Genomic DNA, 27,671 nt, shown 5'->3' on the forward strand with positions numbered 1-27,671 from the left:
ATCTCCTAAATCCATTAATTGATAAGCGCACGCAATAATTGTAGGTCATTAGGTTTTTTTTAGCCTTATCACATTTCCACAGAGGCAGAATAAATCCAATCGTTGCTGCACGCGATTTTAATGGAGCTGTATGCTGTACAATAGTAACCAGTTCCTATTGTCTATCTAATATACTTCTCTTCAATTTCCAATCAGTTAGAGATGGAAAGGAATGTGCAATTTTGCGCGGAATCTCTCTACTCACGTTTCTAAAAGGAAACCAATGGCGTGTGCTCGGTGAGACCTCCCTCTACTTCCCATTAAACTGCGCCACAACAAATCAACCTTCCTCAACCCTCATTTAAACGGAAAGCAGCAGCTAATTAACTCCATCTTTCCAGACAAGCCGCACTATTTATTTAATGTCACACAACATTAGTATCATTCACACTTTGATCTTACTGAGCAGAATTCTCTCGCCGTTACAAAGAATGTTTTATGAAACTCACCATCATAGTTGAGGCAGGGAACATGTGACCATTTTTTTGTCGAAAGCTGCGAATACCTGAATTCTTTATTTAATTGGGAAATAATTTTGATAAAAGAGAACTGCAACTGAAGTCATTGGACAATTGTTTATTATTTAACTGTTTCGCAATGTTCGTGGACTCACCCATTGCAAAACAGCCCGAAAGTTTATGTTAATTGTTTTTCCAGGTGGAAAGTTTGAATTAAACATGTATGTTTATTGATTGCAACAGATATAAGATAGCATCGCTAGAGTAGGTTGCTTTAAGGTCAAGGTGGTTTCACACTTAAATTTGATATATCTTAACGCTTATAGGATTGCCCGTTACAGACTGGCCGACGAGCATTCTCATTGTACTCGAGGTTTATAGACTCTCGAGGCTGGTATATCTGCATTTTTAAATATCTTTTTTATTAATGTTTCTGGGAAGATGTTTACCATTGTATGTGACCTTTGCTGAAAGAACAAATCCAAATCATGTCCATTTTCCTGATGGAAGTCTGCTTGTATTCCTTGAGCTGCAGTTTTTGGATTCAATTCTAATATGCATGTATAAGCTGAGACTGTTAAACGGTCATTGCAGACAGTTTGTCCACTGTAACTAAATCGTGAGGCGCTACTAAGTAGTTTGCGCCCAGTAACTACCTGCGATTGTTTTCGTTGCTGATTGCACTATTAGTCGGAGACAAAAAAAAGTAGGTTATACTGTATTTTCCTTCAAGACAGACAAACTAGCACTGGCTTAGAAGGATGATCCCTGTCCAAGATCTCCCAGGGCGCTCACAAACATTGTTTTTACAGGTGTTCAGAGGAATCACTAAAAGTGATTAAAGGTTTATTCTATTCCATGCTAATGGATTTGGTGAGGATTTAGATAACTTCAACAAACGGAATGAACTGCGTTTGTTAAACGTTTAAACTCGGAGCTGTATTTTTAAAGAAATCGTTTTTGAAAAAAAAATAAATCTGGGGCTTCTGTAAGAAATCCGAGTCTTTTAAAGAGAGAGGTGGCATTAGACCTCACTGAATTGAAGGAAACGTGACATGATTGTTCAAACTACAAAGGAATCAGAGCGTTTGAAAGGAGTTTCACCAACGAATTTTAGAAATCAATCTACACAGGTGGGTTCCGCAAAACCAAACTCTGACGGAGTGGAATTAGGCACTGATCCTTTGCTCAAGGGGGTAAATGCCAAATATTTAAGTCATTCATTTCCTGTTGTGTTTTTATAGCACAACTGCCCTGTTTTGGCGAGTGCAGAGTCTACTTGCCATTAACTTGACAGCTTGCTAACTTGAGAAACAAGAAAGCTTTTTAAAAAAAAAACTCGGGTATTTCATTGGAACAAATACCTGGAACTATCACTTGGAATTTGCATTTTGATTGTGGGCATTGATTGCCGGTGGAGGACAAGCTGGAAGATAGACAATGACTTTACTCAATGACCACGCATGATTAAATGTGTCTGGAGGGCACCGGTTCGGGCGGGAGGAGGTGTGCGTTTTATTAAGTATAACTTATGCGAGGCTTTAACATTTCGTTTGCTATTGACCAAATTAAAGTGACCACTTCACACCGTGCTCTTTTTAAGAAATAAATTATTCGGCATTAACGACTAAAGACGTGATGCCTATCTATTGAATTCAATATAAGAAATAATCGAACTCCTTTAAGTATCTCTAAGATATTTTTCTATTCTTACCGAGCGTATGTAAAACAATGCACGAGGTTTCTCTTTTGACCCTGAAAAGACAATAAATAGATTACCCTGGATGTTGTTTGCGGTATTATTTATTTATTAATAAAAACGTAAAGTGGACACCATGAACCCGGATCCATACTGGGACACTTGTCAATGTTGAACAATCCAAACAAAATTTGGAGTAAATCCTCTGGATTTAGAAGCAGATGGAATAGACCAGTTTAACATAATCTTCCCCACTCCGCTAATGCCAATTATTTCAATGTAATTATATTTGGTTTTGTTTTTAGCTTCTAGGAGAATAATACATTTAAATCGTAGTTGGAGTTTCCTCGTGCTGTTCTGAACTGGGACGCTAGTCCGCGGTTTAGAAATACAAAGAACTTGCATTGAGAGAGCGTCTTTCACGACCTCAAGTTGTTTCGTGGAACTTAATAGTTAACAGGATACCTATTTTTCTATTTTTCTAGTATCACCTAATAGGCAGACACACCTAATCATATCACAACATCTCAGACACTCATCCAAGTTTGGAAACTAACTGTACCGCAGTTTATATGCGCGAGCGATTTCAGTGATTTACGGTAGATCCTGACTTGGAGAGAGGGTTAAGGATCGGTTCCGGTCCCCAAACAGCTGCCTTGTCAATAAGGATCTGCCACAAGTGGAGACATCCCTGCTGTCAGGAGCCAGCCCTGCTCCCTAACCCTATCTCGCACCTCCTGGGCTCTAAAATAAGGAAAGAAAAGCAGCCACTGAGCCACATAGCAGGGCAATGCCTTTTCCCTTCTAATTTTGTATCTGATTGAATCAACAATTCTAAATAAAGACACGTATCTGACAGATCACCGCTTAATCCCTTTATCAGTCAAGCTCTCCTCTCCCATTCGGAGCGCCCGAGCAGTCTTGATTATCATCGCAGATAAAGAAGTGTAACCGCTTCAGTGTTCTTCCAATTAATTGTTAAAGACTAGCGTTTAAAGATAGTTTTAGGTAATTAACGCCGCCAACTGTTTGCATTGTCATTTCATGAAAACTAACAGGTTAATCCGATAACAAATGTACAGTATCAATGGTGACTAAAAATTGGATGGCTTTCCCTCTGAGTTATAGGCACAATTTTCCCCCAGCCCTCCTTAAGTTAGGCCTGAAAGAAGTTTCTGCTATAATATTTTTGCTTGGAACATTTTTAATTCTGTAAATAATCAGCGTAAATTGAATGTCATAACACAATTCATAACACAAGAACAAATTTAATATGAATCACATTTCTGAGAGAAAATAAAAGATTAAAAACCTTGTTTTTGTCTGATGCACATGTTCATGTTCACTACTATGGCAATGATTAAACCAAGCGCTCATCACATCATGAACTTTAACTGTAGCTAAGAATGAGACTGAAACATGGAAAATTGCATCAAATCCCCCCAGTAACTGCGATGCTGCCCATTATAATTCCTCACTCTTCCAGTAAATGCCTACCTGAGGTCTGGGACAGGTTTACTCTGATTTCCTGGCCCGTGTCGAATCCATACTCAAGCAGCGACGGCATCCACTCCACATCATGATGGTAGATGAAGAGTGTACAGACCCATCAGAATTAGTCCATATATTAATGTATCCTTTGCCCTCTACATCAGACACAGGTTACAGGGGTTCTTAGGTATTTCTCTATCATATAATTTCAAAATGTGATAAAAGTACCCGAATGATAAGATTAATTGGTTTGGGATGCTTTTGAGCAATGTAGAAACCAAAGCGCTGAGGGTGTAAACCTCTGCAGAAGGGACACTCAGAGGGGTCATGTTTCCGAAAATGTCCTGTTTCTTCTCGTTGCCGAACGGCAAATCAGATTGCAAGGCATCCCTTTTGAAGAATTCATCCGAGGTTTGAAATGAAAATGTTCGGTACTTAAAAAAGCGCACTTCCAACATTAAAAGGAGCATTTTAATTATGTTATGAAAAGCAATTTAAATTAGTATTTTTGTCCCTGTCCAGAAGAACTGTTAGGAATAGGCTACCATTTGTAAACAGAGTATACAAGGTTGTATAAATTAATTTCAGAGCTAGTATTCCCCGTGTTGTTGTATGTTAAAGTTTCAGTCAAAGGTTGTGTTTATACACTTTTCAAGCTCAACTCACTGCTATTCACTACCTAAAGCAAAACACTCAAAAGAGAAAGCAGATGTGCTGCCATAGATCAGCTGCCGTTTACCTTTGCACACGATTTTCCTAAAAAGAAATAATAGATATTTTGGAAAATAATAATACAAGTGGAACGCTTCAGTCACCTCTCAGTGACAATAAGCTGCTGTAAAATAATGAGCTTTGTTTTAAGAAGGACGGTCAATTAGAAATAATAATGAACTGTGGCCTAAGTTGGAGCGATAAAATTTGCATATTGAGTGACCCCTCCAAAAAATGCAAATAGGAAGTTGATTCCTGAGAGGAATACATTGAGCTCTTCAAACCGAGTCGAAAGGTAATTGATTTGTAATGTAAAGGCGACCAATCCCGCAGGTGACATTTGAGAAGCTCTCGGGTTTCAGACCTGACGTGTTTTCCAGAGTCCTTCATTTAGGAAGACTTTGCTCTTGTCTCTTGCAGTGGTAGGAGGGAAGTGCAGCCAATCAGCGGCCGGTCATCACTATTAATGCGCACTTACTAGGATGGGAACAGTATACTGCAGCCAGCCCCTAACAGGAGCGCTTTAGAGTATCAGCCGCTGGGTATCGGCGACTTCTGTCTGGATCTGTTAACCCTTCCTGGCCTCAGCGATCTTTGTTGTTTTCTTTGTTTTTGGCGATCAGATTGTGGATACTACACCCTGACTCGCGAGTGAGCCATGTCAGTGCTGCCTTCTTTCGGTTTTACACAAGAACAAGTAGCGTGTGTCTGCGAGGTGCTCCAGCAAGGAGGCAACTTGGAGAGGCTGGGCAGGTTCCTCTGGTCTCTCCCAGCGTGCGACCACCTCCACAAGAACGAGAGCGTCCTCAAAGCCAAGGCGGTGGTGGCTTTCCACCGGGGCAACTTCCGTGAACTCTACAAGATCCTCGAGAGCCATCAGTTCTCTCCTCACAACCACTCCAAACTGCAGCAGCTCTGGTTAAAGGCCCATTACATCGAAGCCGAGAAGCTGCGCGGGAGGCCCCTCGGCGCTGTGGGCAAGTACAGGGTGCGGAGGAAATTCCCGCTGCCCCGCACGATTTGGGACGGGGAAGAGACCAGTTACTGCTTTAAGGAGAAGTCGCGGGGTGTCCTGAGGGAGTGGTACGCTCACAATCCTTACCCGTCTCCGAGAGAAAAGCGGGAGCTGGCTGAGGCGACTGGACTCACTACCACTCAGGTCAGCAACTGGTTCAAAAACAGGAGGCAGAGAGACCGAGCGGCCGAGGCCAAAGAGAGGTAAGGATCGCTACCCCCTTTAACTGCGTGGGGCGGGGGTGGGGAGGAGAAGGAGAGAGAAAAACTGGGGCTGAGGAGGCGGGGAAGCCGGGAGTAATTGCGTCGAAACACGGATTGACTCGCGGGAGGCTTTCTCTCGGTGTAACAAGGGATAAAAGCAACTCCCTATCCGGGCTGGGAATTGTTCATTCACTCAGTCACTCAGGGTCCCGCTCAGGGGCGCCCTTGTCTGTGTCTTAACTGTGGCCACTGAGCACCAACATATATTTTACAACGTTGCATTATATTTCGTTTCTGTAATAAAGCGATAACCTTTAAGTTTAAAGAGTATTGATATGACATTTAAACGATAAACGTGTATCACCGATTTTTAAAAAAAATATATTGGGGAATCTGTATTTAATCTGTGGCAATGCAAACTTTCCTTTAAAAAAAAGTAGCCTGACGCATATGGTTATTTTCATTTATAAACAGTCCCGGACAGAAAATATCAGACTGGAAATTAAAATGTCGAAATCAATCGGAGAATTTTAATTCTTAATGTCAGAAAGATTATGTACAATAAACAAAGCAAAGCAGCGGCCTGCACACCATTTTGCCCTTGTCATAGTCTTACCTGAAGATGTCATCAATTATTGGATACAGAGCAGATAATATTCATCTCCTGAATGATCTATTCATTTTTACTACCAGCTGATGCCAAGTGAAGTTGAACCATTATTATATTGTGGTTGAGAACAAAAAAAGATGCGTTTTATTCCCGTCATTCCTTTATCACGGGATTTTCATCAATTTAAGTCTATATTGATTTTTTAAAATTACTGATATTGATATTAATAATCATTATTTCTCCCATTACTGTTTTTCGAGCAATTCCTCCAATAATGAAGGGACAGAGCCCACCCTTACAAATACAAAGCAAATATATCCCTGACTGCACAGGTAATCTCGCTTGTGTCTACCTCAGATTCTCGTTTACGCCAACCTGTGAAATAGACTGGCCGTTCATTTCGAGAGTATAGTCTCAGCCAAGTTCTACGTTATAAATGCTTAAGTCGGAGTTAATGAAATGTTTGCTTGGAGTAAGCTAACGCTCGCTATAAGCATTCATTTCACATTATCACGACGCGGGGAGCCACTTCACGATGAGTAGGGGGACATTTATTAAGTATTGAGAATAAGTGAGGTTTCTCGCTTAGATATATTTACAGCCGTCATTTCTTTTGAGTTCTTACTATGTTTGATGTTCCAATAGGGAAAACACTGAAAACACAAACACCTCTGGCAATAAACAAAACCAGTTGTCCCCTATCAACCGCAGTAAAAACCTGATGTCGAGTTCCGACGAGGAATTATCACCGCCCCAGAGCCCAGATCACTGCTCCGCGAGTCCTGTCTTACTGCTGCCAGGGAGCGTGAATCAATCTGTGGATTCCACCTTCTCTCTTCACGGCCTGAGCTCGTCACCAGGCGGCCACGCTGGCCCGGTCCATCCGCATGGACTCCAGGACTCACTGCTCGGCACTCTCACATCCAGCCTGGTCGACCTGGGATCGTAAAAGAACAAATCCTCAGTGGACAGCCGAACAGTGAACTGATCAGCTACTCCGGTACTGTGCTGTGTAAATAATTGAACAGTCCTGTCCATGTTATGGAATTTCAACTGATGGTACTTAATCTGTGAAAAAATAAGCGAGACCGCTGTCGTTCATTAGAGGAAAACAAACCGCCTTCATGAACTGCTGAGAGGCTTCATTTCTCACTTAATGCTCTTCAAATCTTTACGCTCTCCCCACTGCACAAAAAGCGTTGCAAATGCAACATTTGGCGGGCTGATCCTGTTTCTGCCAGGTTAATGCATCTGTCAGAATCAACCTGGATTTATCTCTCGTTTTCCATCTGTTTGCGTTCCTTGCAATTAACTGATTGCGAATCTGAAGTAAGGCATCGAGTAGGACGAACGGGCTATAACTGAGGTAACAGCCGAGAGAGACAGAGAGAAAGAATAACTCCACTGAATATCAGGCAGAGTTCAGGCACAGAAACGACTCCAAGTTTACAGTACGTTGTCACCAGTGGTGTATGGAGAGTAACATGGAAGTAGTTTATAATAAAATCCAAACATGTGAAAAGCACGTGCTTATGTTGTCTCCTTTTCAGATTTTGGAAAAAAATATATTTAGAAGTTGGTTTATTTAAGAAAATGGTGTTGGAAATTATTATTGGATGAGGCTCTCCGAAGCTCGCAGTTCAGGCGAAACTCGGCAATATTAATGTGCTGTTATATTGTCAATATCTAGCACGAGGACAACTAAGCAACGCCCAGATGTTGATTCCCTATTGTCTCGCCTGACATCTACAAATTCCCCTCTGCTATATCCCGGTGAGTAACCGTTACCTTATGGGAGCAAAGTAATATGATGCTGAATTTCCCTCTTCAATTCCAGATAGCAAGTGTTGGGTTTACATCAAATCGGGAATCCATTTCGATGGGGCATTAGGAACAATAATTCGGCATTTTCCGAGTGCGCTTTCTGAGAGAGAAAAAAATTGTTTTGAACTTAGTCGCCGGAAAATGCAAGTCGCTACCCCTTTCCAAAAATGATCTGGAGGTGTCGGTGCTGGACTGGGGTGCACAAAGTTTTTAAAAAAATCACAACATCAGGTCCAACAGATTTATTTGGAAGCATTGGCTTTCGGAGCCCTCTCCAAATAGATTGTGTTCTGTCTTCTGAATATTTTCAGACAGTCTGCTTTACAAACATAACCAAACCCCTGAAATCTTGTTCAATTCTTGCCTCTGCCCCGAACGGGATATTTGTCCCAAAACGTTAAAGTTGGGTCCCAGCTTGTCAGATCCGCCTGCCATGGGTTTCAAAGAGGTGTAGCGATTGTATAACCCATCACGTTCGTAACTGAGGAGGAATCATTCACAGCTCTCCAACAGCTTAAAGATAAAGCAATCTCCAAGTCAACTGGCAGGTCATTTTAAAATTTCTATTTCGGACCCCCAACTTCCTTGCATTTTCTTTACATATGTTGTGGAGTAAAATGCCACAACAACAAATAATTCACCAACTGCAGGGAAAAAGATGCAGGGAAAAAAATCGATAAACTGAAATAAAATGATCTATATATTTAGAACAATGACAAGCACTCGTTAGAAGGTTCCCCGTTGCTTTATTCGAGTGTCGTGTTGCTAATATCCTTTGATAGTATATGGTTCTGGTTTACTGAAGATTGCAGAATGTTTATTCTGTATGTTTCGGGCCATGGAAATCTCACCCCCTCTGGAGGACAGACTCTCACTCGGGATTAACTCAGTTTATGCAAAATTCCTGTGTAAAATATACGTCCGTTTCGCAAGGATGACTTTAGTGAAGTCGTCCTAATTGTTACTTAGGATCGAAAGAGAAAGTTAGCTTATATTGGGCTACGCGTAAGAGACGAGCATATTTACAACGCGTCATTTTTCTTCGGCCCTCTCCGATTCTTGGTGATGCAATTAATAGAGACGGCAGCATAAAGAGCTACTGTGACCAACACCATCACTTCCCAGTAGATGTTGGCGGAATGGCAACTTTATGACAACTTTAGTAGGTGGGGGGGAGGGGAGTAAGATGACTGAAGCGATGATGGGATGGATCTTTACAAAGATTTTAAACAGTTTATCAATTTTGCAAGCTTATTTTACTTAACAAGCTTCGAAGAAACCTTCAACAATATAGCCACTACTCCCACCTCGTGTCAACACATTTCTATTTGTCCCTAGCTTCCATGTTGGGGTTTTCTCTTTTTAAGAATACGTGAAAATATGTTTTTGAACAGATTTGTTTTCATTGCTTTTTCTTTCATTGGGCCTCTTGAAAGATTTGCATTGGGTTTTAACACGGATTTCTGGTCAAATGAGTTAAAGCAACCCAGGAGGATGGCGAAGCCAATTCAGGAGTTCATTGCAGACCCTCTACATCAAACGGATATTTCAATGTTGGGACTAACCGCTGGAGACCTTTACCTTTACTTTTCCTATAGGTTGTGCTTTAATATCTTTCACTGCAAGTGTTAAGAAATCGTAGCATCACGATGGCCCGCTCCTGGGTGACTTTGATCTTGTTACACTCGGGGCATTTTATTGTCAGTAATCCTGAAATCGCAGCTCCAACAGTAAAGCGCCCCATGCCCCAACGGCCACGAAAAGACATTCGGTTTTGGTCGAGTTTTCTTCTACATATAAAATAAACACACGACTGGCCTCCAGACACTCTTCGCTGGAAACTAAAAAGGCCTTCTATGAGATGAGGGTAATTGTTTTGAACAGCTCGAGTTTGGAGAGAACTGAGGATTTCCTGGCGTTAATGTGAACCAGCCGCTGCCCTGCACTGCGCCTGTTGAATGTGGAGCAGATTTTGGCAAATATTACAGGGATTCAATTCAGGCTTTTGTGTTTTTAGAAGCACCTCAGCGCTGATTTCAAATTTGTTTTCTTTACATTTTAAGCGTGCTCACAAAAATTAGATTCTTTATTTAAATTCGCCAACAGTGCTTATGTTTTTCTATAGCCCCCAAGTCGCGGCCTTTGGCAGGAGTAATTAGCATGCTGTAGCTAATTGAATTTTGTTTCTAAATAAAAGGGCAATGTCTATTTCTATGGTCCATCCCAGAATGTAACGGGGGCAAGTTTAATTCTTTGGTCGGAATCACTCACATTTGGCAAATTTTATAAATTATTTCCTTCAGCTCGAAGATTGGCTTGCATCTATGGTTTGAATTATCAGAAATACAAAAATGGCTGTTTGAAATGCAAAACAGTGTCAAAACCGAATGATAAAGTATGCCTGTAGAAAACATGTTTGAAGGAAACGTGTTTGATTAATGCAGATGCGTCTTGTAAAGCCCATTTCAAAATATGGCTGTCATCGAACTGCAATTTTTAAGATCCGGTTGAAAATTGCGAGGAAAGTCCGCTGGGAAATAGACAACAGTGTCTGATAGACGTCAAACAAACCTCCGGCCCAGTATATAATGCAGCTTTGGCCCTATTGCACGAAATGGTGACAAAACTACAGTCAGTAAAAAGGACATAGAACAGCGAGGGAGTATGTTCAAATAGCAATCGCAATAAAGGTGACATTGGAGAGAATATCTGTTGACTTCCGACATACTTGAGAAGGTTAACACGTTTTTTGAGTTGAATGCTATTTGCAAGTCATAACTGTTTTGAAACATTTGTATAAATGCTTTCCAAAACTTCAGGACCAAAGTGAAGATTGCTCCTTCAAGAATCCTCATCTTTATCGATACATGAAACGTGGATTATTGTCAGGCCATTGCAATCTGTACTCCATGCACATAAATATACAAGTCACTGCTGTATCACAAAGAGCAGATTGCTGGTTGGTCTAGCATGGAAAACAGGAGCTACCATCGGTTTCAGAACAATCATCACCTTGTTTGCCTTATTCTTCTGTTTACCAATTGATCTCCTGCAGTAGCGACTGTCAGTGATTTGGGGCCTGGATCTCCCGTGTGTATTACCTGCACCGAATTTCCAACACTGTCTCCCACCAAGATTTTAAACTTGACTCGCCAAGGCTTCGTTTTTCCAGAGGACAGTCGGACCAACTGAGAGCAGGCTTCGGGCCTGATCGCTAATATCAGACAGGACGAGTTGATGCTTTTTATGTGAAGTTGTTTGTGGTAGTTTGGAAGCTGTGTCTGAGAGCTTTTCTCGAGGTCCTGTCATCTCGTCAGCTCTTACAGCCATTTTCAGTGTGTCCTTTGGCGATGTCAATCCTCCGTTCCGCAACTATGTTTCTCTCCTGTCTGTGATTTCTCTCTCTGTACATATCCACCTTTGTGTTTCTGGCTAGTTGTGTGTGTTTTTTTTAGCGTTTGAACCGTGCCTCAGTCTGCCTAGACAGCTTCTTGCATTGCAGCTTGATAATGGGGAAACGGGGAACCGCCTTATTTCAGATACTTTTGCCACGTGGTTGGCCAGTATTTTGCTGCAATGTGTTTGAACAAAATCTGCAGCAAGTAAACGTTGTGTGCAATGAGAATGCAGAAATGAAATCGTTTAGGTAAAACGAAAGAAGGCAATTAACCAGTGAGGAGTAAACTTGGCGAACACTTTGAGAGAATTAACTGATGAGTGGAACTGACAATAAGACAACGGTATTTTATTCAACAATTAATACCATTAAATTCACCTTGGTTTTGCTAATGCAAAAAATATGCAGCGGTATCATTAAACCAGACGTTTAATTAGAGGTTTTAATGAATGCGATCTGGCGGGACACGCATTGCGATCACGTGATTGAGCAAGTGTCCATATACCGAGGAGTAATGCCACAAGTTCTCATAAGCCAGGAGATAGGGTATTTCTTACAAAGTCAACGTTTGCCTTTCATTGCATAATTAAATATTGGACGGTCCTTTAACGAGTGGAGGTAGCCGTGCTACAGCCGACATAATGCTCAGTAACTGAATGATTAACTTATTTGAAATGTAAGGCCAGACAGGAGCGGCTTGTACCCCATGCGGACAGGAGAGGCAGCGTCCTCAACTGATGGGAAAATAACAGCAAAACATTCTCAAAAAGAATTTTTAAGAAGTTGTTTGTAATGAATGAAATGATTTGTTGTTGCTGCTCGTAAAAAAAAGTTTTTCAATGCAGGAAAAGGGGCAATCAAAACGAAGGTGTTGAAGGGTGATTTATGATTTATGTTTCATAAGTAGATGCACTAAATCACAGCAACAAAACCACCAAGGTCAACCAGCCTGTTGGGATACCTGAATTACTGCTTAATGCCTGGTTCTACACCAACAGTCTCGGCTGCTTTTAGCAGCGTCTTATTTGAACAAATGTTCAGTTAAAGGGGCAGCTAATCGCTGCGGATCAGCAATGAACTTCCCTCAATGCCGTCGCTGCAGTTAGAATCCAATAATAAAATAACGGATCCCCAGCTGCTCCGAAAGTAACGATGTTCCTTCCTGTATCAGTAACGGATGAGTGCCATGCCCACAACAGTTATTTCTATCTACCCTTGGCACCCGTCGGTTGCAGATATTGTGTCATCACATGTTGGAAATGTGTTGCTGGAAAAGCGCAGCAGGTCAGGCAGCATCCAGGGAACAGGAGAATCGACGTTTCGGGCATAAGCCCTTCTTCAGGAAGGCCCTCATCACATGTTGCCCAAAGCAACCGAGCGATTAAAGCGGGAATGACTGCAGAGCGCTGGCAAGCCGAGCGGTCGCTTGAATGTGAGGGCAGAAGACTCAGCCCCAGCCCCTGCAGCCATGCGGCAGGTCAGGGTGCGTGTTGGGGCTGCGGGGTTATTGTGTGACCATGGCGAACCTATGATCTCGCCATTTAGACACAGACGCGCACTCTTCCCGCATAAATAGTGGTCCCTGTAACTAGATCCTGGCCTTATGTACAGCAAGGGTTGAGCGGCTTATTTCTTCCGGAAATTGGTCTTCAAGGTATTATCACGGTGTAGCGGCGGTGAATGTGGAGGCGTTTTACACAATGTGATTTCGAATTGTAAGATCAGAAAGCGGTGATAACTGCTCGGTTCCAACGCGGTACCAGTGTGGTGCGGTTGAACATACACCTTGCAGCTCCCCGGAGTCACACAAAGTGTGACCTGGCTCCCAGGTGGTCGGTCCTGATCAACGTACCACTGAAGTAAAGGCAAGCTTGAAAATGTACCCCGGTCAGAGCTGTCTTCATGAATAAGTTCAGATCAGATATCCGTCACTTGCTCTGGTGACCTTGCTCTCGCTTTAATCGGGCTGTGCCGGGGCTGTACAAAAATATCTGCAAAACAGCACAAGTGCCTCTTCATTCATGGGATAAAATGGAGGGGTCGGGAGGGAGAAGGTAGCGTTTCCCTTTCGCCCTTCTTCTTGGTTTTCCGGGAAATCAAAGAGTATGCAATTTCCCGATCTTTTACTTTCCGTACTTGAAATATCGATTTTTTTGTGTGTGTGAAAAAATACATGAGCCGTGAGCAAGCTGTAATTTGAGGCGAGATGGTACCGCAGAGAGACACAGGAGTGCAGTGGAGCTTCAAATGTCATAGAGCAACAAAGACATTTAACTCTTCTCAGAGACAAAGTAGCTGCAATGTGTGTAAAACTGGGCTTTCGTTAATCCTCATTTGTGGCGGTAACACCGGGGAAAGAGTTTAAAAAGGCGTTACCGCAAATGTGTCCGCTTTTACTCACAACTGACCAGTGGAAATCTCCAATCTGCGGGAGACTTAATTAACTACATTGGGCAGTAAATAACAAACATTCGGCTAATGGTTTGGGACAGGGCTCTTTCGGAAAACAGGTAGATTAGATGTTTTAAAGGGCTGCACATGAACATCGTCTTAGCCCCATGATAGAATGCTTCAGGGAACACTTGACAGAAACATACAGCCTGTCTGCTCGCTCTCAATTTGAAAATCCAAAAGGTGAAGCGGAAGGTTTAATTGGCGAAGTGCCAGTTACATTAAAATTAGAATTTACTTTGACATGCCAGCCTCTGGGTGAGTGCATTCGGTATTGATTTAAAGGGTGTTAATGGGAATGTACTTGATCAAAATCCTTAGTGAGAAAAGGAGCATTGTTATGAGGGTGAGGTGCACTCGTTACATAAAGTAGAGAACCTAAACATTTCTGCAACTCAAAATGATCTGTCTCTATGCAGAAGGAATTACTGTACCTCTGTCCACATATTCTGCCAGACATCCTGACATTCTCCAGCACTTTCTGTTTTAATTTCTATTTATAGTGACATACTAAGGACAACACCCTTAACATCAGAAACGCATTGCAAGCTGCATATCCAGTTTAGTGCAATGCCTGTTACTATGTTATTCATTCGTGAAAGTAGTTGAGTGTGGGATTTACATCTGTATCTATTGTGGTTCACTGTTTTACTGTGATTCAGTTCAAAGTTGCCCACAGTTCAGTCAATGTTACAGAGTAGACTTCCTCAGACATGCTGAATGTCGCAGAACAAAATTCTGAACTTCGACTCACTTCAAATGCGAGAATAAACTTTGTTTGCTGAGGTACTCAATCAATCAGCAATTGTTGCTAACGTTTCCGAGACGACCAATTAATAATCAGAGCGAATCCGAACCCCAGCATGCATGGTAAACAGCATACTTAGAAGAGTGGTCTGTTTTGGACCCATTTTTACTTAGCAGCCCCTTTGCCTAGTTGGATTTGGCCAGCGAGTTAAATTTTCATTTTCTATCTGGCGGGGTTTTAAAGCCAAGAAGCAACCTTGTACTGGGGAAAAAAAAATCTGAATTAGGCTGCATTTTCATAAGTATGTATTATTCCGAAGGAAGGGCCTCAAAAAAGGACAACATTGCGTCAAAACTATGTAGGAAGTTAAAAAATGAAGGGGCCACTGATTTGATGCAAAGATTGTACTAAGGTCTCCATTGCATAAAGAAGTGAAATTATATCCTTGTCTGATCAACTAAATGCGACAAAAAGTGTGCACTTTCAAAACCAATATTCTTACGATGTTATTTTCACAAAGGATTTATTGAAAATCGGTGCTATTTGTAATCGCTGTTTTTTTTTATGAATGGCCAACTTTTTAAAAACACGACAGATATTGACTTACATTTGATGTATGCATCTGTCTTAAAGAACTCAAAAAAAGGGGAAGAGAAGGGATAGTGTTCACTTACCAGCATTTTAAAAAGAGGAAACAAGGGACAAGCTAAATCATTATTACTACCTGTTCTTACCGTGAGCGATCACCTGTTAAAAGGTCATGAATAACAGGTAGATCTCCATCTCCTTTTCTTAAAAAAAGGGCCATTTGTTCAGTGACAGCTGATTGACAGGCTCTGAAACACGAGCTCGTGGGTCTGGCTGATTTGAGGATAAAACTCTGGATGTCCCCTCAAACATTTCAGGAAATGAAAGTTGTAACTCGATCCGTTCAGCCAACATCTCCCGGAGCAAACACAAAGACTGACAGGAACCTACCCGGATTATTCTGCAGCTAGATGGCGGAGACAAAACAGCCGTCACATTGAGCAGAGAGCTGGCAGCCTGCTCCCACATTTATTAGAAATGTCTGTCTAAGCAGCCCTTTAAATGGGTCAACATTTTCGTAAGTGTACAATAAGCACTTTTCATCCCAAAAATAACATCCCTTTTCAAATATGCGCATTGCTCACAGAATTCTGTTTGCCGTATTTCATAGCCAACAACGCCTACCACGTGATCTTCGAGGAGTTCAAAATGAACTCCATCTAACCATATTTTTTTCCACAGCATAACAGCTTTGTAAGCTAATGAAAGTTGCTTGGCTCCTCAGTTGCAGAATGTCCCTCACTTTATCTCATTATCATGATCATGTTCTATTGCTACACATTTATATCTGCAACGTGCTGCCACAATGATAATGAATCATCACTTACTTCACCAGCAATGTCAGAATGAGCTTCCACAAAACCATTGTCATATCTACTTGCCGATATAAGCTACAGAGCCGATCTAATCTCTGTTACAATAGGTAAAGTCAAGTTTCCATGTCTACATATGCATTTGTATGTGGAGCAATGAGTCACACAGCACAATGCATAAACTATTCTCGAATTAAATAATCATTAATAATTCAACAGTGAATGGCACCTGTAAAAGATGGCCTATATCAGCTTTCTGTCTCTGTTTTAAGTTAAAATAGGGAAGCAGTTTACAAGATGTTGACAATAGGAACCATTCCTATACCCAGATGTGCTGATATATATTTGCAGCATCCAGAACATCGTTAATATAGCTGGGTTTGAATATTAATCGGTCATTTAAGTAACATCAATTTCAAAATACATATTGAAGCCACTACATTGCAATGAACTAGGTTCAAAGTCGTTAAGTACATCAGGCAAAATTATTCAATTACAAACCCACATACGTGTGGGAAGATTTATCAAAGTTGGGAAGGATATGCATTTAATTCTAACTCAAGCATTGAGTATATTCGTCAAACTTTAAACTGTACATGGTTAAATGGGCCAAAGACATTTTTTCGGAATTGAACAGCAGTGAAATCTGACCTGACTAGTACCTAATTGTGACATCTTGATATTCAATGAAAGGCACACTAATAACTCTATTGGGTGTTCTGTTTCAGGGAAGTGGTAACAGGGTGCTTAGAATGACTCAGGGACAACGGAAAAAAATAGGAACCATCACATTGCGTCGGGAATATTAATTAACCCCCCTTACAGACAGAGTTCATAAGATTTTTTGCTATAAAGTGAAACAGCAGAAGCAAATCTGTTGCAAATTACACGCCTCAGCGATTTCTGAAGCAAATTGAGTTCTAACCAAGGTGAGAGTTTTATGACGACACTAGCAGTCGTTTCAAATTTGTTTGTAACACCGACATTCCCATGATTAGACTTTTACAGGCGATGCGGGAGTCATTAAACAGGAGTCCAATCATCGGGATCTTGCAGTCCATACTTCTTTTTCCAAAGGAGTCGGCCTCAGCGTAGAAAGTCTATTTGAGAAGAAACAGAATCCTGCGTTCATTTTGCAGAGGAATATCATATGTTTGCGGAGTTAAAACATCGTTGTTAAATCCAGTTTTGCACAGTCCTGCACATCCACATTTAATCTCTTATTGTACCTTTTCAGGTAAGACCTAACATTAGATTCTTTCAGAAACTCGAATTCATGCATTTGTGCATACGCCACTCCAAAAAAATTAAGTGCAAAAATGCTGTTTTTTTAAAAAAAAAATATTTTGAATTACACAAATACATTTTAAAACTGAAGTCCAGCTATTTCAATTTTCGTCTTCTCCTTTTCAGATATCTTTGTTTCGAAGCATCTTTACAACCTTAGAGTCGAAGGGAAACGAATATATTTCTCTCGGCTCCACATCATTTATCGTTAAATGTTGGTGGTATTTCAATAGAAAGAATCCCAATTGGTCGGCTTGAAGTTTTGGACTCAGGTTGAACCATGATGTTCACTGCACGATAACACAAATATTAACCCGTTCCCTCCTAAACGACGACATGCACGAACCATACTTTAATTTCAATGTTAAGGAGATGTAATTTTACATTGGAAACACGTTTAATGAAAAATATTAAGTCCTCCAAATACACGCGTAAACTCAAACAGACGACGCAAGGCTCATCAAAAGTATTCTGAGATGTAAGGAAATACTTGTGTTTTAAAAAATCGTCACATTAACGATGTTCAATGCAATTATGGTGTGGGGCATTCGTTTCACATCGGCTGCTTTCCGCTTCTCCCAAAACACAAGTGAAAACAGTCCTTTCCAATGTTATTTCTAACTCAGTAATTGAATTATTTCCGCCGCACAAATCGCAGAATAATACCTAGATTTTTAAAAAAGGGAAAAGGTGTGGAAAATTAATGATGTTCCCAACTCTCCCCCCACCCGTCTGAGTTAATTTTATACTCCATGTCAATTCATGCTGGGATTTGTAATAATTTAATAATCGACTTCTCTTACACAACCTACAGAGCACTTGGGCTCAAACGGGCGCCAATCCTCGAGACTGGGTTTGATAGCTCGGAACTGCAAGCCCCGGGAAGCACTGGCAGCTCAATTCTGAGGATCGAATGGATCACTCCCAGTCTGAAGGCCCCTCATTCATTAATGTGGGGGATTGTATTCCCTTCTGGGCCTTGTGGAGAAAAATGCACCCACAAGGCGGGAGCAGGCCTCAGCTCAAAGCCTGACCTCCCTGTGTCGGTGGTGCAGGGTGAAGAAGTTTTAATCACATTTGTACAGTGGTGTATTTATTTTGACACGGTCTTCCAGTGCTTTTACCATCTTCACGTCCCAGACAATTAAATTGTTTCAGGAACAACTTCGAGATGTGACGTGGCAGCCCCACTTTTAAAATGATTTTCAATGGAAGAATTTTACCAGGTACATTTTTAAGCCAAGTTCAGTTTGTGTGTGAACGGGGCAAATAGGGCCCTCATCCTCCACGCCAGACTGAGCTAACCTTAATCATGTTTAGTATTGCCCGGGGGAGTAAGTGAGCCCAATATGTCTGCAAACTAAAACTCACAAGCAAGAGGTCGCTGGTTGATTAATGAAGATATTGCACTGAAATTGTCTGGAAATTGGCACTTAATTTGCAGATCTTTTCCGTGAAGAGGGAGACAGCATTAAGGGACTCATTCTCGAGCTCTCTCAACAAGCTTGCACAGGCGAGTTACCGAATGGCCTCCCTCTCTGATCTAAGACCCTAGGATTGTTTTTAATGGGTTTCTTTTAGTCGGGTAGCTAGAATGTTGTCGCTTAGGGTTCTGGACTGCACTTTCAGAATCTTGATTTGCTTTGCCCGTGTTATTTTCTCTTTCCCACTTACAACGGTATCGAAGACTCCAGAATATTCAACATCGTCAACAGGGACTTTTACTCTGGATTAACCTTGCACGTCATCTTTAAAACATGCCTTACAGCAACAGAGACTCCGCTATCCAGAGGGATTGTTGTCGGTTAGTCTTTTAACAGACAGATGGTGCCATCTCGTGGTTTGCTCGGTAATCACAGACAGGGCGCACTCTTAAAAAATCACACAACACCAGGCTTAGTCCAGCAGGTTTATTCGGAAGCACTGGTCTTCGGAGCGCTGCTCCTTCATCAGGCGTATCCGTAACCAACTTTATACATCCCAGTTCAACACCGCCATTTCCAAATCACACTCAACGTGTAATCAAGCTTGAACCCTGCAAGTTAACGAAAATTTATGCGTGTAACGAGCATCCCGTTTGACTCATGTCTTCTTTCGTACCCCCATGAGTGTCCTTACATCAACACATACGAAATAAAATGTCTTAAATTGTGTTCAATATATGCAAAAATATATCCAATCAACTTAAAAAAATGAATCCTCCATAGGTTTCTGATGGAAAGTTTTGGATTTTAACACTGGATTTTTAACAGCATTTTATTTACAAAAGCATTGAGTATTGTTAATCAACCGGTTGAAGTACATTTGCTGGCCAAGCGAGACTTGAACCCAGACTTCACAAGCAGGGACCACTACCACTGCACTACACAGCATTGTATACTTAATAATTACTTCGTGAACTTTGTATACTTAATAATCAGTGCACTTAAAGAAGTCGGAATTAATTATCTTTGACCTTAGGTGGTATGTCATTAAGAGAGTATTATTGTTATAGTTTTGTCACAATCAATGTACCTAACACAGTTAATGTGTGATTTATTAATTGTGTTAAGCATAATGTAGAACACTTAGGCTAAATGCATGGGGTGAATTAAGTATTGTGAATCCAGGAATTGATGGAAAACGATTGGGATTTGCTAGGAACAGGCTATTCAGCTCCTCAAGTCTACTTTCTATTTAAGCAGATGTTCATACTTCAGTTTCATTAACCCACATTTGATCCCTATCTCTCTACAATTTTGACTTATTTCAGTTTTGAACACTTGAGATGTGTCCTTTCCAAGATGAGAACTTTATTCCTTCACTGCTCTTAGTGTGAAAAACTGGTTCCTGATTTTTTAGATTGTCTTCTAAATTGTCAAGCTGTAATTTTCAGATTCTGGCCTCTTGTTCTTAATTTTCCACAGCCAAGTCTGGACAATCCCACTCAGATAAAGGATGGAGAAGGGCCATCGGAGGAGGATGGTGTGTCAAATATGTTTAAAGCTTTTGGAAAGGAAGGGGAAGTTTGCAAGGAAAGATAAATCATGTTTTTTTTTTCTGAAGGGAGAATGATGATGATTTCAAAGTGAGACGCTAGCAGGTGAAGTAAAGAAACCATTTAGAAGATCAGTCAGTATTAGAGGCGGGTTGAGACGTTGGACGATACAGACTTCAGCAGGAATGGGACAAAAGGAAGGGATCACAAAGAGAAAGAATGCTGAGTGAATTCTATAGAAAGAAGTGGACACAGGGCTACAGAGATGCTTTGATGGGAAATGGGAGATGGAGTCAGCACTAGTAAGGAAAATGGATAATACAAATCTGAAATCATTGTTTGATGTTGGAGGTAAGGGTGGAAATGGCAAAGGAAAGAGCTTAAGGAGATGGTTGGTGACAAAGAAAATAAGTTGGGGATTACTTTTCATTTTCATTGTGATCCTGGAGTAATAGATCAGTATTGGCTGAGAAGAGTGAGGTGAAATATAATATCTAATGAGGTTCAATGATACCTTGTTGTGTGGCAGACATGCTCAAATTTGAGTCTGTTGACCTCAAGGAAGTGCAGGTGTAGATCAAAGTAATGGAAACAACTGGGATGGGCAAGTGGAAAAGTTTTACTGGAGACAAGAGTCTTAAAGGTAAGAGTAAGACGGCATTTAAGTAGATTGACATTGGCAGAAGATTTGTGGTGAAAAAGAGTGCTGGCAAAAGACATTTAGGAGTTTGAAAGAATAATTGTAAGTAACTTGGTAGAGAGTTTATTCCAGGATTAAATGTAGGAGGAAGTGGGATTTGGAAGTAAGTAGGGCATTAGGAGTAATGTAGGATAGAGATGGCTTTGTCTGTGATCCATATCACACGAGTAGCGAATCCACTTGAGATGCAAGGATCACCTTATTGGATATGAATAAGAATTGGAGATTTTAGATGGAGGGAAGGTTTAGGAAGGACGGAAGGTTACTGAATTCAGAGGATAGAGGACAATATGACTTGACATGGTGATTGAAGTCATAAGGATGAGGAGTTGCACATTGCAGAGGCTGAGACAGGGAAGAATGAAGGATATGTGTGAGCTGGGTTGAAATTTGAATAATCCATAATAGACAGTGGGGATCCTAAATGAGAGCTAAGAGTGCTGGAACAAAGTGAGAATTCAAGACAGGAGGATAGACTATGCCAGGCAGGTACAGGAAGAGACCAAATGGTGGTTTTTATGGAGTAAATGCTTGAGGGGAGGCTTCGGTCAGAGTCAAATTACTGTTTTACATAATATCTGTATGGTTAGCTACTGTAAGGTCCTTACTCATGGATGTGTTGATACATATCTGATATTTTCTATTTAGTCCTCTGTTCAACAACCAAGATAACTGCACCTTGGGAATTGCCATACAGTGCTACTATTATACAAAGTTCTGGATTCTCAAACTGATATCAATAATGCTGCATTAATCCTACAATTGTCTGACAGATAAGCCCACCAGGTTATTCTTCAGCAAATATGGATCGCAAGAAATGGAAACACCTCCTTGTTGTATACCTTCTTTGTCTCATACATTCTGCATTCCATCACTTTTCTTATTTTGGGCAATGCATTATATATCTGGAGACCCATATGCTATTGTAAAACACAGAATATCCACTGACAATCTTAGAATAAATAAACTTTATATTGGTGCTTTTGAGATAGTAATATTACTGCTGGAAGATCTCCCGTTTGCATGTTAAATTGTTCTACTTGGAAGAGAGTGAGTTTCCTTTACAACCTTCACAAAAGATGTATAATAAAACTAATCTCATGAAGATTTCAGACCTTCCCATAATGGAGTAGTTCAGTGATTTAAATTGAATTTGTTTTGGTTCACTGAAAGCAAGAACTAAATCAAAAACATTTATTTTAGACTGTCCACCATTTTATTTTTTAATGCAAACTCTTGAAGTAATGCCAGTGATAGCACGCAGATCCCTGGTGTTAGTCTCAGTTGATGAATACGTGAGAGAAATTTCACTACTCATTATTAAGCCCCTGACAGATTAGTTTCGATATGCAAACGTACTTGTCTGAGAAAGGTGTAGGAACAAAACTTTCAAAACCATATCAAGTCAGAGAACAAAGACCAGCAAAATTGTCAGAAATTAAGTTAAGTACACCCAATAAACACTTTAAAACTCTCATGCTACCATGATTGGCATATTGTTTGCAATAAACACGACTCTTGGATCAGCAACCAACGCACAAATTATAAGTGAGATGATTGTGAAATTCAAAAACATTTTTTAAGTTGACATCATGGGTCAGCTGCTGAGGATGTAACTAAAAATAAACAAGAGAATGAAGCTGCACCATTGTGAGTGCTCATTTCATGCTGGGTTATTGATCCCTTTCAATTTGATATTTACCAGTTATAGAGTCAAAGAGTCACCCAATCGTATAGCACAGAAACAGACTCTTCAGTCCAACAAGTCCACGCCGACTATGTTCCCAAACTAAACTAGAACTACTTTCCTGCATTTGGCCCATGTCCCTCCAAACCTTTCCTGTTCATGTACTTATCCAAATGTTTTTTAAATGTCGTAACTGTACTTGCATCTACCACTTCCTCTGGCAGTTCATTCCACACACTAACCATCTCCGTGTAAAAAAGTAGCCCCTCCTGTCCTTTTAAATCTTTCTATCTCACCTTAAAAGTATGCCCCCTAATTTTGAACACCCCCATTCTAGTACCTTTGCTACTCACCTTATCTAAGCCCCCTCATGATTTTATAAATTTCTATTTGGTCAACACTCAACCTCCTACACTCATGTAAAAAAAAGTCCCAGCCTATTCAGGGTATTTTAATAACTCAAACCCTTCATTGCTGGTAACTACTTGGTAAAACCTTTCTGAACCCTCTCCATTTAATAATATCTTTCCTATGACAGGGCGACCAGAAGTGCACAGAGTACTCCAGAAGAGGCTTCCTGAAGAAGCCTGAAATCTCATAAATTAAAGTGTGACTGTGTTGTTGAAAATGTAAATAGGTTTCCTTTATTCAAATGCAATGAAGAAGAAAACTCACAGGTGCAAAGTGATTTAATCCTTTAGTATTAAGAGTGAAATTAAAGAAGCATGTGCTTAAAGATGTTTTAGAGCGTTGAAAGGAGGGTTTTTATTCACTAATACAGGCACAGAAAAACGTTCATGTGCAAACAAGTGCCAGCTTGTGTTTCCAGTTATTGGCAAGTCCACAATACATAGGCTGCCGTAACATGATAGTTGGGTGTTCTGAAACATACAAGGAATTAAATGAAAGAAACCAGAGATTCAGAATCCACAAGAAACTATTTAATAATTACAACAGTAGTGAATCTGTTTAAAATTAACAAAGAAAACCAGGTGACCTAACAAGGAATGAAGTAACAGAGAGACAATAAACAAGGGCTGGTATCTGTTTTTAAAATTTTTTTCTGATGAATATAATTTATGTTTAGTCCTTGCTCGGGGTCCTTTTTAGCTGTTAGTTTGTTACCTACAAAACACACACTACAGTTCTTAAATCTCCTGCTATTTCTCAGGGGCTTTTCTGGTTATAAAAGAAAATGAATACTTATTGCTACCATGCTTTGACTACATTAAGATTTATCCGGGCTGACCATTTACTTCTGACAAAAAGCTGGAAGTCAACAGAAGTGACATGCTGCCCACCTAAAAATGTATTTGGGAAGCTCAAATTATTTTCAGTAAGATTCCCAAGAAAAAATAACCTTCAATTCAGTGGCATGAGTGTGTTTTTCTGGCGCAAATGGAGATATAGTAATCCAATCAGGGCATGTGGGCTCATCATCAATAACATATTATCAAACTGGCAAAGCATATTACCACATTGGTAAAGACAGAAAAAGAGGCTCCTGGGTCTTGTCTTTAAACAGCTTGGATAGTTTCAGGAAAATTTGGCCCATATGTAATTTAAACAGCCATTTTCAAACTATGATTCTCTATAAACATTTATGGTTGCTTTGAACACAGGAATATACGAATTAGGAGCAAGCCTGGCCACTCCAGCCTGTTTCATCATTCGGTAAGATCATGACTGATCTGTTTGTAACCTTAACTCCACTGTTATGCTTGCTCTTGATACATTTTTACTTCCTCTCTGGACAAGAATCTATCTACCTGTCCCTTAAAAATATTCAAAGATCTGTCTCGACTACTCTGTCGGGAAGAGAATTTAACCATCTGAAAGAAAAAAATAATCCTCATCATCTCTGTTTTAAATGGGAGATTCCTTATTTTTAAACTAAGTCCTCTAGTGCTAGTCTCTGTCTCACAAGAGAACATGTTCTTTCAGCATTTCCCTTCAGTATCTTATATGTTGCAGTAAGATCACTTTTTACCAAATTCTAAAGATACAGATCCAATCTTTCCTCTTGGGTTATATCCTCATCCCCATAAACAGCCAAGTGAACCTTCTCTGAACTGTATCTAATGTAATTATGTCCTTTCTTAAATAGGGAGATCTAAATGGCACAGTTATCTAAATATCTACCAAATGTTACAAAACATTCCTACTTATATGTACCATTGCCTTTGCAATAAGTGACAACATTTAATTTGTCTTCCCAATCATTTGTTGCACCTGCATGCTCACTTTTTATGATGCAGAGTATGATTATTTTGAGCACAGTTAAATTGCACAAGCCATAGGATAGATATTGGCTCTCTTCTCTGCCTTCATATTTAAATTATGATAATCTGTAATATCAGGGAGAACAGAAACTCCCATGGAGTGAAGAACAAAATCTCACTTGATCTTGATTTTCAGTATGAATATATTTGTGAAGGGAGGACCTCACAAGCCTTCTTTGGGCTTTTAGCCAGGAGGTATCTGTCAGGCTACCACTCAGATAACTGGCAGCCAAGCATTCATAGCAGTGTTGTTTTTTTTGATCCTCTGATGTTGATTCCTCCTATGGCATGTTTTAAACACAAACTAAGCTAATAAAAATTTCTGCACTTTCATTCAATATTAGAAAAGACATGTATTTAATTGGTACCCCAAGCTACTTCAGTCCAGGTTATTCCTCAATTGTTAATTGTGAAAGCAAATAAGCTCTTCAAGGTTCCTGTTGCAATTAATTCCTGCTCCTTCTTCAAAGTGAAATACTTTACATTCAATGTATCTGTTGGATTGTAAAGAACACATGGCTGAGATTGTTCTAATTTTCTGACTTTCTCATTACTGGGTATTTTCATTAGAAATGCAGGAAATAAGGAATAAGCTATTAGCAGAATGCCCGTCATGATAGACAGTGAAATTCATGGTGTATGTTCTTGATCTTGTCATGACAGAAGAATCCAGGTCAATGCCAACTGCACCACAAGGCATGCATGCTTTTGCATTCCATTCCATCAAATGTTGCCTTTTGCGCAATCCCATAAAACAGGGATTTTGCACAATTTATATATATATTTGGATAATGAACTTAATGATTGATCATCTAATGAAGAATACAAATCTACCATTTTGTCAAATTTTTCATGACAAGATAGCACATTAACATCAAACAGAACAGTCAACCCCAGTTATTGCAGAACTGTCCTGGCTGGAACACACTTCCTGTTCTTCTGGAATTTAAAGTTGGGAATCAACAGCAGCTGTTGCTTCCAATCACTGCTACAGATCTGAATATAGTACGCTGACAAACAATGAGCGCACATTTTATTGCAGATGTCATCCACATTGCATGATTTTGTTTTAATGGGAAATAAATTCAGTTGGAATATACGCCTGTTCCAGAATCTTTAAAGGTACCAATTAACTGTGCTTCAAAATCTGGTAACCCTTGTATTTCAGTATAGACTGCTTCAGTACCTAATCACAAAGAACATGTAGAAAGATTAACTAATTCAACTGTAAAATATAATTTTCAAAAATCACAGAAGCATTACTGTGCATTCAGCTCATTGTGTCTATACTGTCTCTATAAATGAACATCACGACTTAGAACCATTTTCCTTCCATTTCCCCATACCCTTGCACATTGATTCTGTTTAAATAATCATTTAATGCTGTCTTGAATGAATCAATTGAACTTGCATCTACCACACATTCAGGTCATGAATTCCTGACCCAAATCATGCATTGTGTGAAAAAGTCTTTTCTCACGTCACATTTGCCTTGTTTGTACATAGAACATAGAACATAGAAGAATACAGCGCAGTACAGGCCCTTTGGCCCTCGATGTTGCGCCGATCCAAGCCCACCTAACCTATACTAACCCACTATCCTCCATATACCTATCCAATGCCCGCTTAAATGCCCATAAAGAGGGAGAGTCCACCACTGCTACTGGCAGGGCATTCCATGAACTTACGACTCGCTGAGTGAAGAACCTACCCCTAACTTCAGTCCTATATCTACCCCCCCTTAATTTAAAGCTATGCCCCCTTGTAATACCCGACTCCATACGCGGGAAAAGGTTCACACTGTCAACCCTATCTAACCCCCTAATCATCTTGTAAATTACCTTAAATCTGCACCCTCTCATTCTTGATCCTTTTATGAGTGGGAACAGTTTCTTCTTATTCACTCTATCCAGCCCCCTGACAATTTTGAAAACTTCTATCAGATTTCCTTTTAGCCTACTTCAGTCTAAGGTGAACAGTTCCAATCCCTCCAATGAAAAGAGGAGAACATGCCCCCACCTACATCAATGGAGCAGAGCTTGAGAGGGTTGAGAGCATCAAGTTCCTACAAGTGACGATCACTGATAACCTCTTCTGGACTTCCCGTGTAGATATGATAGTCAAGAAGGCACAACAATGCTTCTTCATCCTCAGGCAGATCATGAAATTTGGCATTACCAACCTTTATAGATGCACTATTGAAAGCATACAGTCTGGGGGTATAATGGCGTGGTATGGCTCTGTCCAGGACTGTAAGAAGATTGTGTGCACAGCCCAGACGATCATGGAAGCCAACCTCCCAACTCCATTTACACCTCATGTTGCTACAGAAAGGCTGCCAACATCATCAAAGACCCTTCCCACTCTGGCAATGCTCTCCTACAACTTCTTCCATCAGGCAGAAGATACAGAAGCTTGAACACATGCACCAACATGTTCAAGAACAGCTTCTTCCCTGCTGTTATTAGACTGACAAATGGACTCTGTAACTTCAAATAATGTTGATGTTGGAAATGCTGATCTTGCTTCATGCACGTTCTGCGCAGTGTAACCTGTATGCATCATTCTATCCAAGTGTTGTCATCCTATGATCTGTATCACCTTGGTAACTATGATCTACCTGTACTGTTTGTAAACAAAGCTTTTCACTGTACTTAGGTATACATGGCAATAAATCAAATCAAGTTTCTTA

General features: G+C 40.4%; 1 protein-coding gene across 3 annotated transcripts; it reads left to right on the forward strand.

Moving 5' to 3' along the window:
* The first annotated feature begins 4,902 nt into the window (after window positions 1-4,902).
* Window positions 4,903-27,671, forward strand: LOC122553467 (homeobox protein six1). 3 transcript variants are annotated; one of them, XM_087989710.1, is made up of 4 exons: window positions 4,903-5,616; window positions 6,872-17,283; window positions 17,460-26,101; window positions 26,860-27,671. In XM_087989710.1, the coding sequence occupies exons 1-2, from the start codon at window positions 5,057-5,059 to the stop codon at window positions 7,173-7,175; spliced, it is 864 nt and encodes a 287-aa protein (XP_087845836.1). In that variant the 5' UTR covers window positions 4,903-5,056; the 3' UTR covers window positions 7,176-17,283; window positions 17,460-26,101; window positions 26,860-27,671. The 3 variants fall into 3 exon arrangements, with proteins under 3 accessions (XP_087845836.1, XP_087845835.1, XP_043553189.1); XM_087989709.1 differs by having other exon boundaries at window positions 6,872-26,101; XM_043697254.2 differs by having other exon boundaries at window positions 6,872-24,371; window positions 26,923-27,671.

Source organism: Chiloscyllium plagiosum, unplaced genomic scaffold, assembly GCF_037043375.1.
Source record: "Chiloscyllium plagiosum isolate Xiang-an unplaced genomic scaffold, Cpla_swu_hap1 HiC_scaffold_8, whole genome shotgun sequence".
Classification (NCBI taxonomy): Eukaryota; Metazoa; Chordata; class Chondrichthyes; order Orectolobiformes; family Hemiscylliidae; genus Chiloscyllium; species Chiloscyllium plagiosum.

Bases quoted from the DNA above. Each gene is read 5' to 3' on its own strand.
- LOC122553467 (XM_087989709.1), top strand. From the start codon at position 5,057: ATGTCAGTGCTGCCTTCTTTCGGTTTTACACAAGAACAAGTAGCGTGT. The intron at 5,617-6,871 runs GTAAGGATCGCT...ATGTTCCAATAG, and splicing joins GCGGCCGAGGCCAAAGAGAG to GGAAAACACTGAAAACACAA.